The 20,564-nt window shown below is 44.4% G+C and overlaps 1 protein-coding gene across 3 annotated transcripts in view; it reads left to right on the top strand.

Annotated features, from left to right (window-relative positions):
- LOC119978655 (receptor-type tyrosine-protein phosphatase R-like) overlaps positions 1–20,564 on the top strand; it is a 115,515-nt gene that overhangs the window by 8,861 nt on the left and 86,090 nt on the right. For all 3 annotated transcript variants that reach the window (XM_038820443.1, XM_038820441.1, XM_038820442.1), the window contains one exon: positions 3,229–3,477. In XM_038820443.1, the coding sequence (XP_038676371.1) occupies positions 3,332–3,477 (146 nt within the window). In that variant the 5' untranslated portion in view covers positions 3,229–3,331. The remainder of the gene's footprint in view (positions 1–3,228; positions 3,478–20,564) is intronic.

The raw sequence follows: 20,564 nt of genomic DNA, 5'->3' as shown, positions 1-20,564 counted from the left end.
CAGCAGGAGTGTCAGGGTACCACCCTGCCCAGAGCCTAACCACCCTGGGGTCTCCAATGGCCTGGGAGAGTCCCCAGGTGCCGTAATGACTGGTCCATGTTTGTATGGATCAGTACTATATGCCACCTTGTTGAGGCCTTGCTGGGGTGTTGTTAGTTCCCGGGCGCCGGGACAATACGGCGAGCACATATTTAAATGAGGCTGATGGATCATTTAAATATGCTGATCTGGATCATGGCCAGTAAGGGAAAGATTGGAATCACGATGTCCTGGGAGGGTCTGTTAAATCTTGAGAGATGTCTCAAGCGTCGCGAATCTTGCGAGAGACAACAACCTCATTGCATCATTAACTAGGGCGCGATGAGGGTGGTAAATCCCACCCAATGTGTTTCTTCAAGTGTACTCAAATGTTCCTGAGCAGCTGCCATTACTCCTTCATACTAGGGAACGGACATTCGGGGTTAATGACCGCCTGAGGCACCCACAGTTGGAGGCCGAGCAAAATTACAATTGGCAGCCATGTTGTCACAAGGAGGACCATCATACAGGCAATTGGCATGTTAAAACTGAGATTCCGATGCCTCGATTGCTTAGGGCGAGCTCAACAACAGGTCCCAAAAAAGGTTTCGAGAATAGTTGTTGGATGCACACCATTACACAGTGGAAGGAACTCCAACTTGATGATGAGCGTATGGGTAGAGATCAATATCTGAGGAGGAAGAAGTAGTGACGGAGGAGGACATCAGGGACTGCAGCGGTTAAAGAAGGCACCTTACCACCACCTTCACAAGGGCAATTAAGGGTGGATAATAAATGCAGTCCCAGCCAATGATGCCCACATTCTGTAAATGAATAAAAAGAAAGGAGACCCAGGTGCATTTAGGCCATTCCGATATACAGGAGGAAGATGAGTCCATCAATGGCAGAGCAGCAGGAAGACTGGGCATGTATTCATGGCTGATACCATGCAAGAGGGTGTCCTTGCCAGATGGGTCCTTGTCCAAAACAGATATTGTAAGCTTTTCCAAAATTACAAATGCCACAGGACAGTCACTGGTGACAAACCTCCACAGGAAAATCCTTCTACCTTGATGTCAGCGTCTCTCGTGAGGCTGCCCATTCCTCACAAGGGAGCAAATAAGTTGGATTCTATTACTTTCAAACTGCAAATACCCTCACCACTATAAACATGGTCATCAGCATTTTCAAATGCACATAGAAATAAATCCCTTTCATCCTGGCCCCAAATATGCCGTTGACCGTGAATGAGGCACCCATGGTACCAAGTGTACCACCATCAAACCATGACTGCAATGCAGATAATGACAGGAATGAAGGTGTTAAACCCGATACACATTGACACAAGTATATGTTGCATCATTCATGCAAATATGGCATCTCGTGAATGATGATTAGACAACTGTACCAAGACTGCTAATCGGAAGAACTTATTCATGCATTCCAACAAATGTTTTGGGTTAAGAACTGGGCGGCACATGCATCAGTTCTGGCTTAAATCTACCTTTGAAAACTGAGCTAACCACATCCTGTGACATTGGAAATAACAATGAGGCCACAGTAGTGGCGACAGTAGATGACTATATTAACTGGATGATTCATGGGCCACTGAGCTGAATGGCCCACGCCAACACTGCAGTGCAGATGAGTGTCAAGCACCCAGGATTCAGTACCTGGCTATTGAGTTGGAACATTTAGCCTCCCTTAATGTCACTCATAATGGAAACTGTAGGATACAAGGAGCATCTTAATGGCTGAGCCTTTGACCTCTGGACTCTTATGTAAGAAGGAAGAAATTCTCTTCCAGCTCTCCAGTCAGGCGACATTATTTCTACTGTTGAAACCACATTGCGATGCAACTCAGCATGCTGCCCTCAATATTACCTGTCAGAAGGTGTCTCACATTTTCTATCATCCCTTTTGAGCTCCCTATTGTACATGTGCACACAGAGCATGGACCCAGGTTCGATTCCTGCCTTGGGTGACTGTCTGTATCGAGTTTGTACATTCTCTCCATGTCTCCAGGTGCTCCAGTTTCCTCCCACACTCCAAAGACGTGCAGGTAAGATGGATTGGCTGTACTAAATTCCCCTTAGTCTGCAAAGATGTGCAGGTTGACTGGGGTTATGGGGATAGGGTGGGGAAGTGGACCTTGATAGAGTGCTCTTTCGGAGGGTCAGTGCAGACTCGATGGGCCAAATGGCCTCCTTCTGCACTCTAAGGATTCTATGGAAGTGGACACTTAACCATCTTGACTGCTGATATTTTTGATCTTAAAATAAGTCACCAATTTGCAAAAAAAAGGCACAACTGTAGAAATGAAAGGTTTTATTCTTCTCATTTTAATGCAATGCTAGTTCAATATGAATCAAACACAAGCTATACTTAGTGCACTACAAAGCCATTCATAACCAGGAAATAGAAAGGATATGGAAATTGTGTTGCTTTCAACTATATTACTAAATAAGCAGTAGCTGTATTCTCCATCTCGATCCACCTCAGTATAAAATGAATAAATATCTTTTAAACTCTCCAGCTGTGCTAACTCTTAGATCAACATAGAAAGAACTGCAGTTGGATGTATTATGCTCATAAATAGTTTTAGTATTTAATTAACTGCACCAATACAATTTCTAGTCAATCCACTATTAAATGATTATGAAGATCAAAGTGATATTCTATAAAATTGAGTCAATATAAATCTAACCATGAAAAGTTTGGTTTAACTTAAAACAAGCTTAACAAAGAACATCAGCAACTTACTCTTTGACCTATATGTACAGGATCAATAAAGTACTGAAATCTTGAATTGGCCGAGAGGTTCTTTTTCCGCTCTGGGCTTTAGTTAAAGAAGGAGGCAGCATACACATCCCTACGCTCATTGCTTTTCAGCATATTTTTTGTTTAGTAGAAATTCCAGGTATTATTCTAATCCAAAAGTGACCTTAAACATGTCACGGTTATATGAACTTTAACATTGTTTGTTTCGCTATTTATATTCAGTGATCTGCATGCAAGAAAAATTTTTGTTGCCTCATATTTTAGGTCTTATTATTTGCATTGTGAAGTTAATGTTTCAAAAAAGATTAGAATTGCACATATGTAGACATCTGCAAAGTTATAAACAAAATGCGATATTCTGCAGGCTGAGGTGACTTTGAATTTTATGCTTTTCAACACAACAAAGTTTTCTTTCCTGATCGTTTACAGATGAATTGCCATTTAAGGGTGCCTTTCTATCCGAACCAGCCAGGATATCGTGGAGCCAGCAGGTAGTCTCAGCCCAGGCCTGACTTGTTCTGAGGTATATTCAATGCACAGCATGGTACAATCTGGGCTAACTTCTATTCCGGTACATACTGTGAGCTGTCAAGGTCAACCTGCAAAAGAGAGCATGGACCCCTCATCAACCATATCCACACCATTCAAATCAGTAAAGCAAAGCCGTCTTCAGGAACGGTAAGAATGGAATGATTCAGTAAATGAAAGATTCACTCCTGCAGAGTACAATTTCAGTCAAACTCATAGCTTTAAAATAGATTGTTTTGTACATTAAAGTAGATGAAAGGAACCTTTGTATATCAATAATCTACTAATCGTGGTCCTCTGTGGCAAGTCTTTTGTTGATAACACCAATAATCTGATTCTCCAAATAATAAATCATTGAGCTCAAAATTAATTTTGTTGGTCCTCTGAAAGCACCGAGAATTTTCCCCTTGAATAGGTAAGCCACGGTAGATCCCCACTCTCGGCTCATTTGGAAAATGTCATCCACAGAGCTATGATGAGGAGAAATTCATTTGCGTATCGCCACCTCTAAATATCATTGAAGAATGTTTTGCGACCCACGCAGGTAGCTGCCCATGGCACTGTCCGGGGAATCAAAATGAGTCTGAGTAGAGATGCTTAAATGAATTTCATCCCCTGCAAGTTAGTTTCTATGTCACAGTGGAGAACAATTAGCCTGGTCCCTGCTGCTGATTACAGCTGTAGGCAGATATGTGGATATCAAGCCAGGGAAAGATCCATCTTGTCTGTGATTCTCTTCGTGGCAACGTAACCTGCTCCATTCTCATGCTGCTGACTCTGCAGCTCAGTTGATCCCTATGAGCTAAGGGATAGTGTGATAAAAACAAAATGAGTCAGGTTATCCCCAGAACCTAGAAGGCCCCTCAGAGGTCCGACAGGCTTCTTCATTTATTAACTTACGAACAGCTTACATGCATTGCAAAACAATGACATTGTTTGCTGCAATGACTACAAAGCTATCCTGTCAATTGTCACTTTCTTGCCAAAATGGAGGGCAGGGATGCATGGAGGCTTGTGACTAATTGCAGTAGGTTCCACACAAAAAGGTTTGGTGGCCATCACAATAGGCTGGATTTTACATGCCCTCACTGGATTTATTTTCAGTGGGTGTGGGGGGGAGGTGGTCATGCCCACCCCTTAGTCAACCCCCGTAATGTGTGAGCTCGGCGGCACTGAAATCTGCAACTTGCCCACCATGTTTAAGTGAATAATGAAAGGGCAAGCAAGCCTATTGACTTGAATAATACACCGCCACACCATAATATGATTGGCGTAATCAGACTGGCAAGAGAGGCAGGCCATTTTATTTTATAGGGCCTGCAGAAAAAAAAGGCAGAAAAGAAGGCATGGGTACCTCAGTCAGGCATGGGGAGGGGGCACCTTCCCCCAAAATGTCACCCAGTCCCCTTCTTTCTGCACCGCCACCTCATCAAACCAATTTTTCTTTCAACATAAGAGAATGCTGTTTGTTTATTCCCCGTTGTTGCCTTGCCCCATTAATAAGCTGCAGTAAATAATATGTTGCAACAACACTTAATTTCCCTTGCTCCCTGAGGAACACTATTTGCAATGAGACCCTCCCCCATTCTGCATATTTAATTAATTTGTCACAAAGGGGAAATGGGATGGGGATCATGGAGGACACATATACCTGCAATTTCGATTGACCAAGATTTTTGCGAACATTACAGCAGAAACGTGACGTCAAAAGAAAACGAAGACTGTGCAGTCTGTACAATTATTGAATCAGTTACGAGAGTCTCAGCTACATGTACTTATTACATTTTAATTTACCTTTGGCAACAAACTTTTGCTTTCTTATGGTTCAGATGTGAAAGCGGCACATTCAGCCTTACCCCCTATCTCATGAAGCTGATGTCTTACCCTTTGTTCAAATCCGATGAGATATGAAACTGGTGCTCAATCTTATCTTTGGGGGTTTCCTGCCCGGCAGGTTTGATTAGAATTACCCCCAAATACCTCACTGAAATCATTGTCTTTCAGTTGAACCCAATTGGGTGTTCATTCCACAAAGCAGCCCAGAGGAGTGCTTTTCTTAACCAAATGAGCTCGTGGAAAATTAACAATTTTGCAATCGATAAGTCAAAGGCATTACTGAAACATTGCTTGTGAGAAAGTGGCTTTGCACTGAAACCTTGGCTCGTTCTTTTTCACACTGCTGCTCAGCAATATCATCCAGAAGTATGATGCCAGCTTCTGCATGTCTACTGATGATGCACAGCTTTATCTGTCAGCCTCCTACATTGATCCCAAAGGCTGCTTCTACAATCTTCAATTTCCTGGTTGAGATTTAAGGCGTGAATGAGTCAAACATTCCTACATCTTAAAATCATCAAAATCAAAACCTTTTCTTTGACATCACTGGCACCTGCAATCCTTTGGCCTTAACTTCATCAATCTCCTTCATTGCCAGCGCTTCAGGCTGAATAAGGAGGTGTGGAACTTTGATGTAATGCTTGATAATTTTCTTCCCCCACATCAGTTCAGTTACTGAGACAGTTTTTCCACATTCCTCAGGCCAAATGCTTCCATCGCCATCTCCCTTCCCAGGCCAGAATCGAATCCACAAAAATATCACAGAGAAGTTATCCTCATATCATCGGGAATATTTAACAGATCAGGCAGCTCCTATGGATAAAGCAATAGAGTTCATGTTTCAGCTTGTTGATCTGGCCAGTCTGACGATAGGTTATTGACATGAAATGTTAACTCCATCTGTATCTCCAGTGGTGCAGTCAGACCTGCTGCCTATTTCCAGCATTTTCTGTGTTTATTTTAGACTTTCAACATCCTCAGTATTTTATTCTCAAATAGTCTTCTATCCAGTCTCCACCGTCACTAAGAATGCTATAGTCCCTGCTCCCATCCACCCAAGGTCCCACTCTCCAATCACTTCTATCCATCATCTGCCCATTTCGTAATATGACTTTAAGAACATTGGCCTTACTTTCAATTCCCTCAAAACTTCACATTAACGTGCTTCAGTTTCTCTTCCACTACCCCTGAAGAGGGGGAGAAGACAACATTTAATAGCCGACGTATATTGGCCGACAATTGCCGCTCCACTGATGAAACCTGGCTGGTCTTCCAAGATCACTTCTGGGAGGTGGACTCCAACCAGAGTACCAGCCCCTTTGCAAGTAACTTAGCATCCCCATTTAACAGTGAAATAGGTCGATACAATCCATATTCCGTTGGGTCCTTGGCTTTCTAAAGGATTAGGGAAATAGAGGCCTGCGCACGTGTAACAGGCAACGAGCCCCAAGTCAAGGAGTCATTAAACATATGTAAAATCAGGCCGATCAATTGTTCCATAAACCTCTTATAAAACTCAATTGGAAAACCATCCAGGTCAGAAGTTTTACTCGTCTGCATCAACCCAATACATTCCTAATTTCCTCTGGGCCCAAAGGGGATTCAAAATCTTCCTGGCTCTCCCTCTCCACCACTGGGTTGGATAACCCATCCAAAAAATCTGACATGGCCGAACCCTCCGCTGGGGATCCGATCTATAGAGGTCCCGATAAAATGTTTCAAAAGCCGGATTGCCCTTAAGCGGGACAGAAACTAAACTGTCACTCAAGGCTCTTATCTGTACCATCTCCTGGGAAGCTGCCTGCCACCTCAGCTGATGAGCTAAAAGGCAACTGACCTACTCACAGTGTTCATAAAATACACCCCTTGAACCCATCGCATTACCCATTGATAGCAATTAAAATTGTGTCTGCAGCTTTTTGCTGCTTGCCATCAACTCTGGGGTTGGGGCAAGTGAGTAATGATGGTCCACCTCAAAGATGGAGTCCAGCAGCCTCTGCCACTTCACCCTCACAGTCCTTATCATGTGTACTTTGTAGGAAATTATCTTCCCCCCTGATAACCACCTTAAAGTCTTCCCACAATGTAGAAGATGAGAAAGGCTCACTTTTATTAAATTTAATATATTCCCCAATGGCAGTGGACATGCGTTCGCAATTTCTTTGTCTGCTGACAATGCTGTATCCAATCTCCATGACGGAAGTTGGGAGAGACAAGACTTTAGGAGCAAATCCACAAAATGTGGGGCATGCTCTGAAATCACAATTGCTGAGTAACCCACCCTCTCCACCAAACGGAGGAGAGACCTACCTGCCACAAAAAGATCGGTGGCCGGGATTCTCTGATCCCGCGGCGGGTTGGAGAATCGCCGGGTAGGGGGTCGAAAATTGCGCCACGCCGCTCCGAGGCCAGGGCCGCCGATTCTCCGGCAACCAGAGAATTGGCACCAATTGCGCCCTGCGGTCATCCCCGCGCCAGTCGGGGGCTGTTGAAAGTGGCCCCCGCGGTGATTCTCCATGCTCGATGGGCCGAGTGCCCGCTGAGTTCCACTGAGTCCAGGTGGCATGGGTTACGTATGGTCCCACCCTGCGCGACCACGGAGTCCTGGCTGCGGGGGCCATTCTGGTGGGGGGGGGGCAGGGGGATCCGACTCTGGGCGGGGGGGGGGGGGGGGGGTGGGCCTCCATAGTGTCTACCGATCGGCGGGCAGGCTAATTTCGGGGGGGGGCTATGTTCCTCCGCGTGGGGCCACTGTTGGTCTCCGCCATATTGCCCGGGGGCCGGTGCAGAGACGGCAACCCACGTGCATGCACGGACCCGCGCTGGCCGTGGCTCACATGCGCGGACCCGCGCCGGTCGTGTCGCGCCGGCTTTTGAGCGCACAGCGCTCCGGCGCCGTACTAGCCCCGAAGAAGGGGTGAATGCCTGGGCGTGGAGGCCCGTTGACGCCGGGATTTCAGAGAATCTCGGCTAGTATGTGAGTACATCTGGTGGACATGGGCAAAAAAAAAATATTACGTGGGTGGAAAAAATGCCACGTATCTGTTTCCACGCTCCCCCCCCCCCCCCCCCCCCCCCCCCCAACCTTCTGCTCCATGTAAACTAATAGAACATTTGCCACCCCGATGGAGTCAGAGATTTGGCTTGGGCTTGGATTGATCCAGCCCGGAATCCATAACACAGTTTACATCACTCCCAAGATTAGCTGATATGAATCGATGGAGTCTAGCAGCTTGATAATAAAACCTGTATCATCCCAGTTTGTGGGGTAAACATTAACCAGGACCACCGAGGCGCCCGCCAAAGACCCACAACGAATACCATTTCTACCATTGGAGTCTGCCAAGATCTTAGCAGCAGAAAATTTAACCCTTTTGTTAATTAAAATTGCAGTGCACGGGCCCTACCATCAAAACCCGAATTAAAAACATACCCGACCCACTCCTTCCGCAACCTTGCCTGGTCCCTTACCTGCAAATGAGTCTCCTGTAGAAACCCACATCAGCATTCAAACGTTTAAGGTGAGCAAATACCCTTCACTTTTCCAATGGTCCATTCAACCCACAGACATTCCTGGTGACCAAACGGATTGGGGGCCTCCCACCTCCCTCGATCCGAAGTCAGGCATTTGCACCAAGAGGGATTATCCAACAGTTCCATAGAAAGTGCAGCCCACCCAAGATGACCACCAAACCCACTAGCAAGACGAAAGAAATAAAAGTCTGCAGTCACCTTCAACAAATCATTCCTGCCCCCCAACCTCAAACAATACCACACCCACATACAACACTAAGGCGACAAATAAACCCCAAAACCTACTTCTAACAAACCTAACCCTAAACTGAACAAAAACACTAAGCCCATTATCTAAAACAAGACTAATACAATGAGCTGCAGTCACCTGACCGCACCCACCGCTCCCGTTAGCTAACTCTTCGGCTAGTAGGGCGGCTCCCGTCAATGTGAAGAAAAATGCCAACAGAAAGAGGACACAAAGGGCGCGATCCTCCGGCCATGCTACGCCAGAAAAGCAACTCGCCGCGGAGCTGCGTGGCCATTGAAAGCTGGGAGACCCCGCTCACATGATCTACCTGGCTTGCAATGCCTTGTGTGATTTAATGCAATCTGGCGAGACCACAATGGACGGGATCACCGTTTAGCAAACTTGCGTATTAGAGAGAGGCAGTAAGTCTTACTCTAATGTGCAGATTCCCAAGGTACCTGAGGCATTGGGATTCAATCCCTTTGCTTTGCGGACCTCAGGTGAGTGCCATTTAGTACTGGCCCCCAGAAATGAAGATCAAACAGAATGGAATTCATGGGGGTCTCCAAGGGTATCGGAGGCCACTAGGAGCATGCCCTTGTGGCAGAGTGGTGCCCTGGCACTGCTGGTGCCACCTGGGTAACCTGGCAGTGCCAGGCTGGCACCATGGCAGTGCCATATGTGTGCCAGCCTGCCACTGCCAAGATGCTCTGATGGCACAACTATGGTGGCGGGTTGCACTGCCAAGGTGCCAAGATGGCATTTCTTGCATACACTCGATCGAGCCGGGATTGCCTGGTCTAGGTGTTGGGGGGTACAATGGGGAGTACCAGCGAGCAAAGCTACCCATTGTAAAACAAGAGGGCTATGTGCGGCCTCGGCCACGCATTTCACGTTCAGGCGTCTTTATTCAACACAATGGCCATGTGTTTCTCGACTTGCTAGAGTTGTGTGGGGTTTTGTGAGACCACAGTTGGAACACTGGGCAGTTTTTGTCCCCCACATTCAGGGAAAGATATACCTGCATTGGAAGTAGTGCAGTTAAGGTTCACTAAATTGTTTCCTAGGATGAGAGGTTGTTTAATAATGAGAGACTGAGCAAATTGTGTCTATTTCCTCTGGAGTTCAGTAGACTGCACGGTGATCTCAATCAATCATACACAATTCTGAAAGGGCTTCATAGGGTTAACACGGAAAGATTATTTCCACTGGTGAGGGCATCTAATTGGCATGGGGGTACAGTCTTAGGATAAGGGACTGATCATTTAGGACTGAGAGGAGGAGAACTTACTTCACTGAAAGGGTTGAAAGGGATTCCCGTTGCATAATTGGCAGAGGAGGCGGGCCAATCGCTACAGAATGTCCTGCTGGGGTAAACCATGTTTTCAGACCCCGGAGGCATTTTCTCTTTGTGCCGTCGATCCATCCTATCAAAAACAGGAGTGGAAAAATCCCCCCTCCCACTGATTTTGCAAGGGTTTCAGATGCAGGGTGATTTTCCAAAGTAAGTTGAAAGTTGGTGGACAGTTTCTGTGCAGTCCAGGCCTATCTGAGGAACCCTCAGGTGTGACCCGCTCTCTCTCTTGCGCCTACATCTATGGCTCCTTTGGGTAAACCATTACTAAATAATGTAATAGGAACTTCAGATAGGATGTATTCACTTTAAAAGTATTGTTTTTCAAAAGCTATAAAATAATAATGCAGCATTTGATCAATCATAGTTATTAACTAGTCAGACAGACAGCAAAATAAGTCAGATCACCACTTAAGAGAAATTACATGATGTGCAGCTCAATTAAAAAGGATGGCTCGATTTTCTATTATAAAATAGTTTTTTGAAATGTACACTTAGACTGCCATTATGCGATGGATGTGACATAAACTCTATTAAGCAATGCGTTTTTCTGTTAGCACAGATCAAAAGGAACTCCTGTGACTCTATTTTATTGGGACTGTGGAAAAATCACCAATAGAACAGAAATGGTCAGGGCTGAATGGTGAGAAGCATGTTTTCAGCTGGCATTGTTGTTTTGGGTGTGTTGGCCAGGATAATTCGCCTGCAGACAATGAGTGAGATTGATGGAAGTCCAATATGCCATCTGAAGGAGCTCATTGCATAAACCACAGGCCATGTTCCATTACTTACTTGCATATTTTGTAAATACACTACAGATTTAATTTGATAAATAATTAGACACAGTGAAAGAAAAAGTTAAATGATTTTGAGACAACAAAATTATAATCTTCAAATAGAAAACATCGAAAAACTCATGCAAATAAAACCCAAGAGAATGTAGTTGAATGTTGTTTCTAGTGGCTATCATTGACCATTCAGCAGATCAAAGTAGTTTCTCCATCAGTAAGAGGTGTTGGGAAGCTATATAATGGCATAGATAGGGGTCAGACTATTCCAGTATCAGCTTAATCTAACTTCATGTTATGTTCAACTGACAAAAGCATGTTATTGTTTGTTACCTTCCAATGCAACAATGCCATGATGAGGCATACAACAAGGGCTGGTTTAGCTCAGTGGGCTAGACAGCTGGTTTGTAATGCAGAACAAGGACAGCAGCGTGGATTCAATTCCCATACCGGCCTCCCCAAACAGGCGAGGGAATGTGGTGAATAGGGGCTTTTCACAGTAACTTCATACTTGTGACAATAAAATATTATTATTCAATATCTTTCTAGGAGTAATAGAGTGAACTGGGAAAATCATTTATCTGGAGCAAATAAGGATATTAAAAATATTCGAAAAATGGTCCAGTGATCCCAAAGTAATAATTCTGAAATCATTTGCAATTTAAGAGTCAATTTTGACACTAGTTTTATTTATATAGACACTAGATTACAATTCAATCTATTGTAATGGGCTGCTGTGAGAGTGACAATGATAGAAGCATAGTGTGGGCATCATTGATGTCAAATAGTGAAGTGATTAAATTGGAACCAAACAAAGAATGCCTTAAGAAAACTGTCACTTGATTCTGGGGGCTTCTGCTTACATTGCCGATTGGAATGTCTAGTCAGAATGGGAACAGGCCCGAGATAACATTTCATTAAATGGCAATTGACTACCTGCCCCTTGCCAATCTGTCCCTAAGTTGGCCCCTTTCAAAATCGCTTCAGGCTGGAATCGTGGTAGAGGAGTACCATGGATACTGGCGGTACCGAATTGGATGCCCACTGGCCTCTGATCCAGACCCCGAACTCTTTTAATAATTCAGCCCTATGGGGCTAGATTCCACTTATACACCCATGCCATCCATCATTTCTCTTCCCAAACTCTTTAGAGCCCTCCACTACTTTTATGCTGTCAAATTGTTTGCTTGGCATCAAGACTCAGGAGAGACACAATTTCCAGTCGATAAATTTTAGGCAGGCAGAAATCATTGTTCGAATCCCACCAGAAATTCTATTCCACTGACACGGATTCCATTTTAATCCTTGGTGAACATCTCAGACTGAATCTAACTGTCTGTGTCCGAATTTCCATGTCCAAACGGGGCAGCAGGGTAGCATGGTGGTTAGCATAAATGCTTCACAGCTCCAGGGTCCCAGGTTCGATTCCCGGCTGGATCACTGTCTGTGCGGAGTCTGCACGTCCTCCCCGTGTGTGCGTGGGTTTCCTCCGGGTGCTCCGGTTTCCTCCCACAGTCCAAAGATGTGCGGGTTAGGTGGATTGGCCATGCTAAATTGCCCGTAGTGTCCTAATAGTAAGGTTAAGGGGGGAGTTGTTGGGTTACGGGTATAGTGTGGATACATGGGTTTGAGTAGGGTGATCATTGCTCGGCACAACATCGAAGGCCGAAGGGCCTGTTCTGTGCTGTACTGTTCTATGTTCTATGTTCTAAACCAACCTTGAGCTGAACTTGCACAAATCCATATACATCGCACTCTATTTCCAACTCCTCTATCATTGAAACCTATATTTTTTGTATAATTTACCTTCAGACTCAATTCTTCCAATGCTTCTCGGGCTGATTTGTAATATCTATCCTCTTTGTAAACTTCAACTCATCCAGAACTCAGCTGCATTACCAAATAGAACTCATATTGGCCCAGCTCCCCGATCGTCACTCAATTAAATTGATTCCCAGTACTCCAAAGTTTTCATCTTCATATTTAAATCCCTCCATGGCCTCAACACTCCCAACATATGTAACTACCTCCAACACTACGGTCCCTCCACACCAAACTTTCCATATCTTTTCTTTATTCATTTGCAGGATTTGGGAATTGCTGGCTAGGCCAGCATTTACTGCCTGTCCCTAGTTACCCATGAGAAGGTGGTGGGGAGCTGCCTTCTCGAGCCACTGTCGTCCCTGAGGAGTAATCTCTTGTGCATCACCTTGCTCCTTTCACCCTACTATTAAATCTATCTTCAGCCATCCAGGACACTTTCAAATTCATCCCTAAATCCCTCCCCTTCAAACCATCTTAAACGCCCTTCATAAAAGGGCTCCTCCTATTATTGTTTTTGGATCAGTGCGCAATTTTCGCCGACACCTGTGAGAACCATGTTGGAATTCTATGAGTTTTGCGCTCGGTTAAAGTAAGTCTATCCCTGGGAAGCCACATTTTAATAGCGTATAAGGGGTTGCAGCATGCCCTAGGAACTTGAGAAACTCACCTTCGGCCATTTATGCCATCAAGAAAAAATCTATTCTGCAGTCCACTTTCTCATGACATGAAAAATTTGTCACATGCTTAGTGCAAGGCTCTGACCAAGGCATTGAGCATGTGACCAACTATGCATGTCTAGCGTTCTTTTTTGACGAGTAAGGTGAGGTGATCATATAATTCATTTAAGCCAACTGTGCTTTACATTCCAACACCAGAATGAGTCTATTATAATCATCAAATGGAACTATAACAACAAATGAAAGTAAAGAAAAGTTTAATTAAAACAGTATTTGGATTGTCAAAGTATATTTTGTTTTCTGACTTTAATACATTTAACAAACTTCATACTGTTCAACGTTTTCTGAAGAACCATACTCAACTGGAATGGTTTTGTTTTCATTTTTCTTCTTGGTATATTCAGAGCAAATATTTATTCTCTTTATCAAAATGAAAACAGGTTTATGTTTAGCAATATGCTAAAATAATTTTGTTCTGGCTGTGTTAGATACCATTATACTTCACTAGTTCCTCTAATCCTGGGTCTCCGAAGTATGCCAGTGTGTTCCCAATTTATTTTTGCCATTGTTCATTGCTTGAATCACCACATAAGCAAACTTGAATCTGTGTTTTGTGACAATGTTTCTCTGTCTTAAAATATTGCTTTTCAAATTACTTTATTTTATTTGATATTGTACCTTCCCCCAAATTTGGTACAGTGGCACAGTGGTTAGCATTGCTGCCTCACAGCTCTAGGGACGCGGGTTCAATTTCGATCTCAGGTAACTGTCTGTGTGGAGTTTATACGTTCTCTCCGTGTCGTCTGCGTGGGTTTCCTCCGGGTGCTCCGGTTTCTTTCCACAGTCCAAAGATGTGCAGGTTAGGTGGATTGGCTATGCTAACTTGCTCTTTCGGGTGAAATTGCATGAACAGGGTAGGGGAATGGGCCTAGATACGGTTGGTGCAGACCCAATGCCGATTGATCTCCTTCTACACTGTAGGGAGTCTATGATTCTATGAAATGTAATCTTAAAGCGTACATTATTGTATAAGCCAAGTTCCTTGTAGGTGTACATAAATAATCATTTAAATCATATAACATAAAGTGAATTAATAAAGACACTCACAGTAGTTCATGATACCCCCTGAATATTGACCTGTTTTATTCATTGCATACACTTTTTATTTAATCTCTCACATTTCGTTTAAAATCACTCACTTATCCCACTCCCCACCCCCACAAAATTATTTTACTCACCTCTTTTGTCAACCAAGAAGTAGACTCCAGTTTTGTTTAGTGTCATTCCAGATTAACATGTGATATATTTATTTTTTTAGTTCCTGTAACAGTTACATCTTGACTGTGGTCTGCTACATAGATTTGACCATATTCAAGCGTGGGTGGTGCAGATTTCTCAAACAAAATGTGGTTAATTTGCTGGTGCTGTGCACATTGGGCCTCTGGCTTCTATGACAAACAGGCAAACACTGTTCCAGATGTGCCGTGATCTTTGACTTCTGCACATGAACTATAGAAAGGCTTTGTTGTTTTGCCTTCTTATGATTTATCTCATTTCCATCAGAAAATCCTACACAATTCATTCTAAATATATCTCACAGTCAGCTATAATGAGAGTGTTCAAAAGCTCTGTACATACTTATCTGCACTACAGCAACAACTTGCACTTCTATGGAATCTTTAATGTGGTAAACCATCTCAAAGTGCTTCAAATGGACATTATAGAATCACTATACAATTACTACAGTGCAGAACGAGGCCATTCAACCCATCAAGTCTGCACCAGTCCTCTGAAAGAGCATTTTACCTAGGCCCACTCCCCCACAATCCTGTAACCTGACCTAACGGTTGGACACTAAAGGGCAATATAGCATGGCCAATCCACCTAACCTGCACATTTTTGGACTGTGGGAGGAAACCAGGGCAGCCAAAGGAAACTCACACGGACATGGGGAGAAAGTGCAAACTCCACAGAGGCAGTCACCAAAGGCTGGAATTAAACCCAGGTCCCTGGTGCTGTGAGGCAGCAGTGTTAACCACTGTGCCAATGGGCCTCCACAAAATTTGACATCGAGCCACAGAGGAAATGTTATGGCATATGAGGTAAGTTTTAAGGTGTGCCTTAAAGAAGTACAGGGGAGGTAGAATGGCAATGAAGTTTCAGAAAGGAATCCTAGAGTTTAGTGCTTAGACAACTGAAAGTACGACCACCAATGGTTAAAAATCAGGGATGCTCTGGAGGTCAGAATCAAAGGAGCACAGAGATCTTGCAGGGTGGCAGGATTGGAAGAGGTTGCAAAAATAAGGACGGGTAAGGTCATGGAGGGATTTGAAAACAATTTTGAAATTAAGGCATGGCTTCACCAGGAGACAACACAGGTGAGTGAGTACACTGGTGATGGTTGATTGGATTTGGAATATAGGGAGCAGAATGTTGGATAAGCTCAAGTTTATGCATGGTGTAAGGCGGGAGGCTGGTGAAGAGAACATTGGAATAATCGAACCAAGAGGTAGCAAAGACTGGGATAATAAATGCATTGCAGTACAGGTGTTAAGAAACATAAAGGAGTAGATTAGAAGGGTTAGTTTTGCACATGTTGGGTTGATTAAAAAAAGAATTGCATGATCACACAGCTCCAGTAAAGGTAAGTCCTTCTTGAGTTAAATAAATGAAAGACTAAAGAAAAATATAAAAGGAATCATTAAAGCAGATAAATAGTTGTGACATGGAGCATGCATTGGCAGAACACATTGAAATAAGTGACCTTGTTGTGAACTGAAATTTCTATGATTCAATAAGAAAAGATTTGGAAAGAAAGATTGACATTTATATGACCTCACATTATCCCAAAGCATGTGATAAAGTACATTTAAATGTAGTTACTGTTATAACATTGAAAACATTGCAGCCAATTTATACACAGCAAGCTCTCACAAAAAGCAATGTGATAATGACCAGATAATCTGTTTTGGTGATTTGGTTCAGGATTAAATATTGGCCAGTAGACATAGGAGAACTCCGCTGTTCTCTTTGAAGAGCGCCTTGGGATTTGCAAGTTTATCTAAGAGGTAAGCCTAGGCCTTGGTTCATCTGAAAAATGACACTTCCAATGTGGCTGTGTTCCCTCACCTCAGTATGGTAGCATAATGGTACTGGAGTGTCAGTTGAAATTCTGTGCAATAGTCCCTCGTGTGGCTCTTGAACTCTCAAGCTTCTGAACAAGAGTAGAGACTGCTACTACTAAGCCACAGCTGACATCTTTTATTTAATCACAGTATCGTAGAATCCCTACAATGCAGAAGGAGGCCATTTGGCCCATCGATTCTGCACCGACACTTCAAAAGAACACCATACCTAGGCCCAATCAACCACCCTATCCCAGTAACCTGATGTAACCTGCATACTAAGGGGGGCAATTAAGTATGGCCTATCCACCTAACCTACACATCTTTGGACTCTGGAAGGAAACCAGAACACCCAGAGGAAACCCATGCAGACATGGGTGACACTGTAGCACAATGGTTAGCACTGTTACTTCACAGCTCCAGGGTTCCTGGTTCGATTCCCGGCTTGGGTCACTGCCTGTGCGGAGTCTGCACATTCTCCCCGTGTCTGCGTTGGTTTCCTCCGGGTGCTCCGGTTTCCTCCCACAGTCGAAATGTGTGCAGGTTAGGTGGAGTGTCCATGCTAAATTGCTCATGGTGTCCGAAAAGGTTGGGTGGGGTTGCTGGGTTGTGGGGATGAGGTGGAGGTGTGGGCTTGGGTGGGGCCCTCTTTCCAGAGGCTGGTGAAGACTCGGTGGGCCAAATGGCCTCCTTCTGCGCTGTAAATTCTATGGTTCTATGAACGTGCAAACTCCACCCGAGGGTGGTATCGTACCTGTGTCCCTGGCGCTGTGAGGCAGTAGTGCTAACCATCGTGCCACCATGCTGTGCAGTGCTGGGATTTTCTGGCCTTATCCATCAGCAGATCTTCTCATTCCACCATTGGTGACCTCTTGTGGTGTGTTCGCTGGCGGTGGAGGGTACAGGCACCCAAAACCCGGTAGACATCAGTGGAACCAGAAGACCCCCAATGCGGGGCTGCCTCTGCTGCTGAAAAAGATGCCTAAGGCTGGGATTTTCTGGCACTGCCATGCTGGGACCCATTGTGATAGTTCTGCTGAGCCATCCAAAAGTCCATTGACTGTGGCGGCACTGGTAAATTCTGCTGGAGGTCGGCACCAGAAGACCCTGTCAAAATTAGATTGATAAAGTCTGGTCATACTAATCTGTCATTAGAACACCACTTCCACCAAGTCCCTCAACTTGTTAGAATTAATCTTGCCCCTATATGTTAGCAACATTGTAAAACTTGGTGAGAAGGCTTCCTGTTTGCTTATTTCTTGTGATTCATAAATAGATTCAAAATGACTGATGCCGTAGATTTTGTGGAGGCCACAACAGCGGGAAATGTGGCTCGTGGGATGACTGAATTAGGCAGGATACAAAATCCCGACACTGGGCTGAGAAGCAGAAGTAAAGTTAGTGCCACGCTTGGGGCCTGTCAAGTCGTAAGCTGGCTTGTGGCACGTTCACACTTGTAATGCATTTTCATGCCTCCAGCACATATTTAGGTAAAACTTTATTTAAAGTTACATCATACCTTCAAGATGAAGTCAACTGTGCACAAGAATCTTGTGGTATTCAGATCATGTCTGCTGAAAGGTGGCTTTCACCAGTTAGCTTTGTGCAGTTGTGTGTAAGGTCAGTAGTTTTTCCTTGTTTAGGACACAAGGGAGAGGACCAGGATAATGACAACTTTCATGGAGACTCCGGATTGGCAGGTGAGAGTCAGTCATAATAATAATCGCTTATTGCCATAAGTAGGCTTCAATGATGTTACTGTAAAAAGCCCCTAGTCGCCACATTCCGGCGCCTGTTTAGGGATGCCAGTACGGGAATTGAACCCACGCTGTTGGCCTTGTTCTGCATTACAAGCCAGAAATTTAGCCCACTGTGCTAAACCAGCCCCTAGTGGGCAGAGGAGGAGTGGAGTGGGGTCAGGGGCATTGAAAAGTGGAAGAGGGATCTTTGAGAAGACAAAGAATAGGGTCAGGAGCTTGTAGGTGAGGAAGGGGATCTAGGGAGGTCACATAGTGTGGGGTCAGTGGCATAGAGGAGTAAAGTTGGAAGAACCTGGCATCCAGGCTACAGTGGGTGGAGGGGTGGTGGCAACTGTCAGTCAATATATGGAAATTATACAAATGTGTATCCATCTCAGGTTGTAGGCTGGTCGAGTCCTTGCGGAGCTTTGAGTTCGCCTACAATTGCCCTGCTGAGAGTGATCTCAGACAATGTCCTTTGTAATGCATAGATGGCACGGTAGCACAGTGATTAGCACTGTTGCTTCACAGCTCCAGGGCCCCAGGTTCGATTCCCAGCTTGGGTCACTGTCTGTGCGAAGTCTGCACGTTCTCCCCACGTGTGCGTGGGTTTCCTCTGGGTGCTCCGGTTTCCTCCCACAAGTCCCGAAAGAAGTGCTGTTAGTTAGTTTGGACATTCTGAATTCTCCCTCTGTGTACCTGAATAGGCGCCAGAATGGCGACTAGGGGCTTTTCACAGTAACTTCATTGCAGTGTTAATGTTAGCCTATTCGTGTCAATAAAGATTATTAAAAAAGAGAAGGGAGGGCCAGCTGATCCTGCAAGTTCAGCCATGTCCCACAAAGAGCTTAGTACAATACTGGGCAGTAACATGAATATTCGATTAAGAATGACAAAAAGCGCAACATTGTTCTTTCCACAATAAACAAAATGTCCCTAACTGGCGACACTGTGGCACAGTAGTTGGCACTATGCCTCACAGCGCGAGGGATCCAGTTTAGTTCCGATCTTGGGCGACTATCTGGCCAAAGTTTGCATGTTCTCCCTGTGTCTGCGTGGGTTTCCTCTGGGTGCTGAGGTTTCCTCCCAAGATGTGCAGGTCCAAAGATGTGCAGGTTAGGTGGATTGGCTATGCTAAATTGCCCCTTAGAGTCCAAAGACTGGGTGAAGTTACATGGATAGGGCAGGGCAGTGAGCCTGGTTAAGGTGCTCTATCAGAGGGTCAGTGCAGAATCGATGGGCCAAATGGCCTCCTTCTGCACTGACCCTCTGCACTGGTTCTATGGTTCTAACCCCCCTGTAACCATCAATGAGTGCCAGCCATGCGGTGTCCCAGTATATTTAGCTCTCTGACTGAGCTCGCCTCACATGAAGATAGAGTCACTGACCTTGATCACTCATGCAAGGTCATTAGAGCTTTTATGGCACTGCTGCCAGCTCCTTAGGCCCACACTACAGAAATGTGGACATCTACTCCAACTCCCTTCTAAGGCTGGTCTTTGAGAGACATTATGAAATAGTAATTGGTCAGAAAGTGTATTTAAGCAGTTATGGCAATTACCAGTTTATTTTTCTATTGGAATCTCTTAGATCTGATGTATTTAGACAAATAAAAGCACCAACTAGCATATGCACAAGAAAGACAAATGCTTAAAGAGAAGGAATTTTCTACAAGAAGTGTTCAAGTTAAAAGCATTTTCACACGCCAGAGAAAATTATAATGAATCAAAATAATAAGATTAACTTGCATTTTTAAAGTGCCTTTCGTGGCATCAGCATATCTCAAATTGTTTTATACCCAATTAAACACATTTGAAGTGTGGACATTGATGTAGTGTTAAAAATGCAGTAGCCAATTTGCATACAGCAAGGCCACAAGCAGCAATGAGATGACATTTACATTCAAGTTACTATTGATTACTATAAAAATGTGACGGTTAACTCGTGAAGGTCAGCCTAATTCGCGCACACTGGGAATAAAGCCTAAATCTTTACTGGTATGCATAAATCAAAGTAATATTGCAGTTATAGAACATAGAACATAGAACAGTACAGCACAGAACAGGCCCTTCGGCCCTCGATGTTGTGCCAAGCAATTATCACCCTACTCAAGTCAACGTATCCACCCTAT

Source organism: Scyliorhinus canicula, chromosome 15, assembly GCF_902713615.1.
Source record: "Scyliorhinus canicula chromosome 15, sScyCan1.1, whole genome shotgun sequence".
NCBI classification, from domain to species: domain Eukaryota; kingdom Metazoa; phylum Chordata; class Chondrichthyes; order Carcharhiniformes; family Scyliorhinidae; genus Scyliorhinus; species Scyliorhinus canicula.
Note: the sequence above shows the minus strand (reverse complement) of the source record. Positions and strands in the feature narration are given on the sequence as shown.